Source organism: Epinephelus fuscoguttatus, linkage group LG18, assembly GCF_011397635.1.
Source record: "Epinephelus fuscoguttatus linkage group LG18, E.fuscoguttatus.final_Chr_v1".
NCBI lineage: Eukaryota > Metazoa > Chordata > Actinopteri > Perciformes > Serranidae > Epinephelus > Epinephelus fuscoguttatus.
In genome coordinates this window covers 12,977,550-12,986,868 of record NC_064769.1, presented here as the reverse complement: position 1 = coordinate 12,986,868, position 9,319 = coordinate 12,977,550, and the positions used below count along the sequence as shown (strand labels likewise).

Below are 9,319 nucleotides of genomic sequence, written 5' to 3'. Positions count from 1 at the left end.
TCAGCAGCAGGAGGGTTGTTTCTTCATGGAGGGGAACAGCTGAGTCGTGTAGGTCATGTCCACAAAAAGCATGCTCCAACAGAAGGTGGGTTTCTGCACTGATGCCTGCCAGGAGGAGAAATATAATCAGGCCATATCATGCATTTAGCTCCTTTAAAGGGACAGTTCAACCCAAAATAAAAAATACACATTTTTTCTCTTACCTGTGCTGCTACTTATGAATCTAAATTGTTCTTGTGTGAGTTGCTGAGTGTTGGAGATATCAGCTGTAGAGATGTCTACCTTTTATCTAATATAATGGAACTAGATGGCACTCTGCTTGTGGTGCTCAAAGCGCCAAAAAATACATTTGAAAAACTCAAGTCTTTCCAGAAATCATGACCTGGTTACTCAAGATAACCCACAGACCTTGTTGTGAGCAGTTTCATGTAGGAACTATTTTTTTCTGCCGACCTTTTTCACAGCAGACATTTTGTCTTGTCACAGCAGGAAAATCACAGGTGAAACTGATAACATTAGCAATGGCTCAATTCCATTAAGTGTGCCAGTAAGCTATTTCAGTGAGCCTACATGCACGATACCAGGTCCGGCCCTAAATGGAATACACCTGTGCTTTTCTGCTGTGAAAAAGGCCAGTCACTGTGTCGACTAGCTCACCTAGCATCTAGCATCACTGTGCTAGCTAATGTCACAGCTCAGGACACCACTGTTTACATCTCACCCTGTCAAGAGCCTGAGCTTCTCCTCCATGAGTAGATGCCCTCTTCCTTCAGCTCGGAAATACGATTGGTGGGTGTAGTTTGGTAGAATAAAATAGTTCCTACATGAAACTGCTCACAGCAAAGTCTGTGGATTATCTTGAGTAACCGGGTCATGATTTCTGGAAAGAGACATTCCTGTTTGCTTTTTTCAAATGTATTTTTTATCGCTTTGAGCATCACAAGCTGAGTGCCATCTAGTTCCATTATATTGGAGAGAAGGCAGACATCTGTACAGCCGATATCTCCAACACTCTGCAACTCACACAAGAACAATTTAGATTCATAAGTAGCAGTACAGGTAAGAGGAAAAAATGTGTATTTTTTATTTTGAGGTGAACTGTCCCTTTAAAGGAGCTAAACGCACAATATGGCCTGACAGGCTTGATAAACAGCACTACAGGTAAGAGGAAAAATATGTATTTTTCATATTGAGATGAACTGTCCCTTTAATCTATCATTTGTGTGCTGCTAGCAGGCTCATTTGTGGCAGAGTTGATTAACATTTCATTATCCCCCTGGTGCTACGTGACCTGTGAGCCTATCTGCAGCCTGCATGAGCCCTGAAATCGATACCAACTAATGGTATGGGCTCTAACACAACTTGCACGCTCGATACAGTAAATCTGTTTGGAGCTTTGAAATGTTTTGGTCAGCTGAAGAGACAAGCGTGACATGATACACACCGTGTTGTGACCATTCGTCCCACAGATGCTGGATATCCTCATTGTGATGTCCGTGGTGTTCATGGTGATCTGGGTCTGGATTAATCATAACACAAAAATCATGAACAAATTATTAGTCCTCCGGGTGAGGTCAAATAACTAGAATGAGAAAGCTACATGAGAACATAAATGAATAAAGACAGCATGGAGAGGATTAAGAGAAACAGACAGGACACAAACAGGAAATGAGAGTAAGGGAAATGAAAGGAAAGCAGGCAGCTGTTTTGACCTTGGGGACTGAAAAAACATAACATTTCATAAAACTAATATGCATTCCAATAGTGATCCCACGATGCACTAGAGAGCATATATTACAGATCCTGTGTCTTCAGAATAAATTCTGCAGAACCAGAAAATAAAGTGCTGTTTTTCAGTTTAATTTAAAGGTTTTATTTGCACATTCTCATGCCATGTGTGTACCAGTGTGCAATGACAATGCAATGCAATAATCAGAATAAGAGACAAAAATATGAAGGACAAACATTGAAAGAAAAAACATGTAAAGAAAACTCAGTACCATTCGAGTGATGCCACAGCATCCGTTTGAGTTCCCTGAGGGCTTGGGTGAGGTTCTCCAGCCGGTCATGAAGGTGAATATTCTCCTCTATCAGTGCATGAATGGTATCCTGCAGCTCAAAGCTCCGACCTTGCAAGACCAGCAGAGCCAAGGGCATGCACAGAAGCACTGGCCTTAGTCCCCTCATGGCAACCACAGCTCACAGCCTCTCTACCACATCTTCACAGAGCCATCCCTCCCGTAGGCACGTCCCAATCCCGTGTCAAAGAGATGTGCTTCAATTCAGAGATGATTGGTGCAGTATACTTTACCAGCTTAAACTCACGGGGAGGCGACAGCAGTTTGTTCTGTCTTTCAAAAGCCATGAGTGGAAAGCTGCCAGTGGGGCTACTTCAAAATCTATCCAATGTTTCCACATCAGTGATCACTATGACTAAAGCAGCAGAGGAGTCCCTGTTTGCTCCAGTATAATCTACAAATGAAAATTATGTTTAACTTGTGCAGTGTTAAAAATAAATATGCACTCAGATCCTCAGGAATTGATATAAAATAGAGTCCAAAAATTTGGGTGAAAAGGGAAGCAACATGCCAGTTGGGTGCATCAATAATCAATACAGACAGCCTCCTGGTGTTTGATTAGCTGCAGCTCATTTATACCACATATACAGCATGCACATCATCACTGAGCAACAGAGCAGTGAGGTCAAGGGGATGGTACAATTTCTTTGCTGTAGCTTTATTACCTAGTCATGTGGCTGTCAACTAAACTTTACCAGCCTCCAGAGGTTGGTCTGGTAAACAGATATTTTGGCAGAGGGTGCAACAAGCTAAGTGCCCACTTACTGGCCATTTCTAGCCACAACAGCTAAACTACCTACGTCAGGTTTTAGGATGTTTAGTGCACAGGAAATACCATGACTCATGAACAAGTCAACAAAGTTATTACTAACATTTAGCAACCCACAGAAACATCAGGTTGCTCAGCTTACAAGACATTTCCTGCACGTTCAAATGCTGTCTTTTGTACAATATATCCACATTGCCATGGGTGAGAAAACGATCAAGCTGGAAGGACTTATCCATGCTTCTAAACCCTGACTTAACCCTTCATTGATCAGATTGTGGCTCATCTTTCCAGGAGGTTTTGCTCATTTACAGTCTACCAACAAAAATGATGGTATGACAGTGGCGTTTAAGTTGGGATTCATTTATATTCACACTATCCTGCATATTAGAAACTGCAGATATAATCAGGCTCCAGGTGCAAGTCAAGACTCAGGACAATGTGGTGTTTTTTTCCCAAACAAGAAGCTTTTATTTATTTATCATGTGTATCAGTTTATGCTGTCTTGGCAGCCCTGGTGCGCTTCTTCTTGACCACAACAGGCTTCTGGCTCTTCAGAATGGCACTGGCACGACGCAGGGCAGCCTGGGAAAACAAATCAGACGTACATTATGTTCCTGAAAGCTTTGAAATGCAAACTACAAATATAAAGGGTCCTAACATAAAACTGCGGTAACAACATTTAAAATTTAGCTATCTAAAATCACAGATTAAGCTCACCATGCGCAGGTCCTTCCTGTACTTGTTCTTGCTGATGATGTGCCTCAGGCTGTTGAGGGTGGCGCGAGAGTTCTTGTTGATGGTGATCTTCTCGTATGAGCTGGCAGGTTTGTGCTGACCTGTTTAACACGGAAACATTCCAACATTACCACATTAGCAATTACGAGCCAAAAACACAACCTGCGACCACAAAAAGTCTGAGGCTATGTCAACTTGCTACATCTTCCTGAAAGTGCAATGCTCATATTTCTTGCCCTGATAGCTCAGTGCATGTTAGCCTATTCCAGGAATCCACTCTGACTACCGAGAAAGATATACTGGACACTTATTTTAATCCCTGCAAATAACTACAACTTCCTAAAACTGCTTATTAGCCATTTTTAATCTCAGCAAGTCACAGCGTGAGCAATTATACTACAATAAATTTGTATTAACTGGAGGTAAGCACACTTGATTCAAGGAAGCATCAGTAGATCACAAAAACAGTAGCTGCTTTCCCTTAAAATCCCACCCATGAATGAAAAATCCTTTCAACAAATACGTCAATTTTTCATGTTTAAAAAAAAGTGTTTTGCTGACATTCATTAAGAACAGTTGGCAGGTTGTACAATGTATATGTACAGCTTTTTTTTGCATTTAATTATCAAAAGACCTGTATTCCATGCAGTTAATCACTTGTTTTACAGACAGGAAGTAGCTGAAGATGAAAACCATGTCACATGTTTACCTGCACGCTTCTTCAGCACGACGACGACTCCCTTGCCATCGGCAGCTGGCTGCACACCTACAGTCTTCTTGTGCACCAAACCATTGAAGCGGAAAGAGTTCCTGGACTTCAGGTTGTTGGGCTCCTGTCACATAAATGTATTTAATGTAGATAAACCACTGGACAGCATGTGTTGTCACAGTTGACAGTAAATTCAAAAACTGAAAATTAAATATTTATTTCACCACCAAGACCAGTCCCATCATATTCTGTCAGCAACAGAATCCACCCTGTGCACTTACAGTGTACCGACAGTATTACAGTAATATGTTAGCTTTGCTGTTAAGTGTGCAAGAAAACAAAGTGCAATGTGGGAGACAATGCAATGTGAGTGCTTTGGACATCAATTAAATTTAAAAGAAATTTTCAAAATCTTCCTCAAACAGTTTTCTGGCTGAGCTACTAACTACCTATGTATATTGCAGTGTTGGCCAACAGCAAGCTCAAAAATTGCTTTCTGAATGTTTTAATTAAATGGCACCTTTCTGCCTTGCCAGATTAAGTGCTTTACAGTTTGCCTCTCACTCACTCATTCATACACACATTCATAGACCAATGATGGTGGAGCTCCTTTGCAAGGCGTTTGTCTGCCCATCAGGAGCAACTTGGGGTTCAGTATCTTGCTCAAGAATACTTCAACATTCGGACAGGAGTCAGGAATCAAACAGCCAACTTTGTGATAAAAGGATGACTTCCTCTACCTCCTACGCCACATGATTTTTGAGAACACCTAATTGTGATCACATCACACACTCAAAACCCTTGTAGCACTCATGTAACGTGAAGTCAGGTCTGTCAGTCAGGTGGTCTGAGCAGAGAGGCAGGCAGTGTACTCACAGTGCTGTAGGTCTGTCCGTTCCTCTTGATGAGGAAGCTGGAGCAGTTCCTGATGACCATCCACTGCAAATGGGACGACATGATGCACCTGGACAAAACGAGACAAAGTGTTACTGAATAAATTCACAAATCCAAGTCAAAGCAACATTAAAAGCGGCAATACATACAGACACTGCTTGCAACTGACAGGCGTCATTTCTGTCGGCTACTATTTTCTTAGCAACTAACTTTAGCTCAACGTGACCACTTGCTTTCACAACTTTAGATTATCTATTTGGTTTAATGGCCAATGTCAAAATAATGTAACACGAAAAACATATATTTTACGTCTTATCCCAAGAAAACACTGCGCTGCTGTTAGACTGAAACAGTTTGCTAAAGTTAGCTCCATAGCTCAGCTCAATGGACTGAAGGAGCACGATGAGGCCTAACCCGGACGACGTGCTCACAAATGTATCTTTCCATTTTTACACTATACTTGGACATTTACCGTCACAGTGGGTCTTTAACAATAAACACAACAATAATATCTGACTTTCTGACGCTTAATACTAATAGGGAGACATAATAAATACACTTTAGTTAGCGGCTTATAGCTGCCGAGGCGACCACGTTACCTTTTAGCGGAGGAAGAGGACCGGAGAGACCGGAAACCGCTTTACGGAACCTCTGTCACAGATCATTGCGCACATACGGCTACTTGCTCATACAATATTTAGCATAAAACACACACTTTAAAACGTTTAAAATTTACATAAAATCACAATTATTGTTAAAGTCGTGGTGTCGTTAGTATTTTGACGCTATGCCATATTTTTGAACGGCATATTATTGAGAACTAGTTTTCCACAAGCTCAGCGGAGGGACACGTCCTCAGCGCACTCTGTAAAAGTCAACGTCATTAATGTGCGCCTCGTGTTTACAGACAGCCGTCATAAATTCAATTTCCAGATGTCAGCTGCTTTAATATTAAGCACGGAAGGTATAGTTTGGATTATAATATGAGTCTGTGTCGGGGGGAAAGCACAGAATAAATAAGACGAATCTTTTAGTAAAAATTAACATTATATGACGCAGATTTTATGAAGTATTTTGTGGATGTCTGAATGTTGATGTGATTGGAAGAAGCTGAGGACTAAAAAGTTGTCAGAGGTAAAATCTTCTGTAAAACGGCTCATTGTAACGTTACAGCGCGGTGTAACATGGCACCTGCAAGCAGTGATTTAATGTGAAAAGTCAAATATGGACGAAGAAGAAGATCTGGAGACACTTGGTGAGAAACTGTACATTCTGATTTACCCCAAACACAAAGAGAATGCTGGAAAACTCACAGGTGAGATGACTTACTATGACTCACTTTGATGGTTTTGTAACATTGTTAAACATATTTGCATAATAATAACTGACATAAAATCACAGTTTCCAAGCCTGTGTGTGTCCTAGGTATGTTGCTGGAGCTGCCAGGTCCTGTGCTGAGTCAGATGCTGCAGGATGAAGCCACGCTGACTGCTGCTGTGGAGAAAGCCCTCAGAGCCCTGCAGCTGGCACAGGATCCCAGGTACAGCAGCAGACCTGATCTCCTTCTCTCCATCATCATGAACATACTGGTCTTAAAATGTTTGTTCTCATAAGTCCTCTGAGCCTAAAACGTTCCCAGCAGAGGACTGAGGTAGCGTTCAGATGCAGAAAGGCATATTTAATGTAACAAACACTATTACACCATCAAATTGTCTGAGGACATGTCTTTACAGGGGTGGTTTTGCCCATTAATGCAACATCAGTTATTTACAACCAAATTTCAGTGTATTTTTTTTTGGGAAGGACTGTGCATTCTCATGTCACTGCACCTCTTTGCAGCAAAGTAACATGTAAGGACGAGGATGACGCATCTGTGTCCTCTGACTCTCTGGGGGAGCAGCTGTTTGACCTGGTGGATGTTTACAACACAGGCCACTCGCAGAAAATCACAGGTAAGCAACCAGTCCTGTGACTCAGCAAACACCTGATATAATGCAGCAAAATACCACCTAGACATGAAGCAACATCAGCATATACCGAAGTAAAGCCTTTGAAGCTCTAGCTTGGACTCTTAGTTTCACTATCATGTATACACCAAAAAAAAATTACGAGCAACTAGTGTGTAATGCATCAAAGCAGGATTTGCTGTTCTTCAACAGGAATGCTTCTGGAGCAGCACAAAGAGGTCGTGTTAAACCTTCTTTCAGATCCAAAACTGCTGGAAGAGCAGGTGAACTTCGCCCTGAAGACTCTCAAGGAGTATGTGCTTTATTATTGTTACTTGTAATTTAATCTAAAAAATAAAACATTACAAAAGAACTAATATTTATTAAGAAATTACAGTTAAAGCACTTGTTTGAATGAATGTTCCTGCTGCTTCTCTTCAGACAGAACATGGAGGAGACAGACATTAGTGACATGTCGGATGCTGATGACACAGAGAGGCTTGGAGAGAAGATCTTCTCACTGGTGGAGGAGCTGGATCCACTTCATGCAAATGATATTACAGGTGACATGACAGTGCATCTTTGGAAGTTAATCATTTCATGGATAAAGACTAAATGTTTATAGCACTAATGATATTTTGGTTTTGTACCCTTTCATCTATGTGTGCAGGTATGCTGCTGGAGATGGACCCAGCTGCTCTCCAACAGCTGCTCAGTGACCACTCGATGCTGGAAGTTGCCGTTCAGAAAGCACAAGCAGCGCTTGACACTCAGAATCAAACTCTCTCTACTTGAAGAGAAGAGGACAGGAACTATTTGCACACAGAATGAGACATTAACAAATAAATGACTTTGATGAACTCAGATAACATAATGTTGGGAAGAGCTGGCACATTACTCCAGGAGATCATGGTAATACAAATTACTTATATAAGTAGCTATGTTTGTTTTATACTGACTGTTGGAAGGTCTACATTTGACTGGACTTACTGTAAATAATTAAACAGTCTAATGAGCCTTTTCTTAGTTGAAAGTAAGCTGATATTGCCCCTTTTTTAGCAGAGGTGCTCAATTTGCTAGTACAATATCGTCTTTCTCAGATCAGTGGACTGAACACGTGCAAGTGCCAGTGTCGCTTGATGAAAATGTTTGTAAAAAGAGAGGATTTAATTGTAAGGCTGTAAAATAAGTGTTGCCAACGGTCATGCTATGACAATTTATTAGATTTTGTTTTTGTACTGTACATAACAATGTAACTGTGAGATGGTGAAATGTCTTTGCTAACAGAAATACAGCAGATTATATAAAACTAAGGATGCTGCAAATTTTTAGCCATGCACATGACATGGCTCTGTGGATGTCAGTTGTGATCTGACAGTCCATCACTTTGGTCCTGATTGAAATGTCTTACCAGGGTCACACTGGTGCATTTGCATGTATATTAAGTAGAAATTAAATGCAAACCTGACTGTAAATCCCCTTCATCACCATCCCACTGCTCCACAACATTTCACCTACCTCCTGGTATCTGAACCTCTAATACGCTGTGGAACAAAATGTCTTAGCATAGCCTGTGTTCCCTTGCTAGCAGTTCATTTCTTGTTAGATCTCTATCAGCCAATACTGTCTTTAATGTCACTGATCATATTTTCATCACATTTGCATTACGAGTTATGTGCAAATGTGGCAGCTCCACTGGTTTTGTTTTCTGTAGGTACACGCGCTTGCCAAAACGTTTGCTACATCTTAAGCCACATTAGATTTAGATTTTTATTTATTTCAAACATGTAAACAGAAATGTCATAAGAAAAGATTTAAGACCCTCGGAGTGATATTTAAGACCAGTTTTACATTTTAGGGTCAATTTACTGTAATAAATAACATTACTTTTCTGATCTAGTTGAAAAGTTGGATGATCTACTTCAATGCTGAAAAAATATTAAAACTTTTGAGTGGAACACAAAGAAAACAATGAACATATTATCTTATCATAAAAGTATTTGGTTTGCTTCGAAAAAAGTGTGTTCATTTTACCTTTGATTAGAATTATTTTAAGATTTAAGATTCATTCATAATGTCCTACTTCCCATGTCTTACCATTTCAAAGACTTTTGAAAGATTGATTTAAGACATTGTAATCCCAATTAAGGCCTTATTTATAGATAAGGAATTTAATGCCTTGTAAGGC

At 40.4% G+C, this 9,319-nt stretch overlaps 2 protein-coding genes across 3 annotated transcripts; one reads left to right on the top strand and one right to left on the bottom strand.

Moving 5' to 3' along the window:
* Positions 1-3,289: 3,289 nt before the first annotated feature.
* On the bottom strand, positions 3,290-5,819 carry rpl28 (ribosomal protein L28). Its single transcript, XM_049604648.1, has 5 exons — positions 5,785-5,819; positions 5,168-5,255; positions 4,292-4,415; positions 3,565-3,683; positions 3,290-3,429 (listed from the first exon to the last, which is right to left on the bottom strand). The coding sequence occupies exons 2-5, from the start codon at positions 5,246-5,248 to the stop codon at positions 3,340-3,342; spliced, it is 414 nt and encodes a 137-aa protein (XP_049460605.1). The 5' UTR covers positions 5,249-5,255; positions 5,785-5,819; the 3' UTR covers positions 3,290-3,339.
* Positions 5,820-6,057: 238 nt separating this feature from the next.
* Positions 6,058-9,080, top strand: LOC125906184 (uncharacterized). Of its 2 annotated transcripts, XM_049604647.1 has the most exons (7): positions 6,058-6,149; positions 6,359-6,500; positions 6,611-6,725; positions 7,025-7,137; positions 7,345-7,444; positions 7,573-7,694; positions 7,802-9,080. In XM_049604647.1, the coding sequence occupies exons 2-7, from the start codon at positions 6,410-6,412 to the stop codon at positions 7,924-7,926; spliced, it is 666 nt and encodes a 221-aa protein (XP_049460604.1). In that variant the 5' UTR covers positions 6,058-6,149; positions 6,359-6,409; the 3' UTR covers positions 7,927-9,080. The 2 variants fall into 2 exon arrangements, with proteins under 2 accessions (XP_049460604.1, XP_049460603.1); XM_049604646.1 differs by having other exon boundaries at positions 6,073-6,500; positions 7,802-9,079.
* Positions 9,081-9,319: the final 239 nt, after the last annotated feature.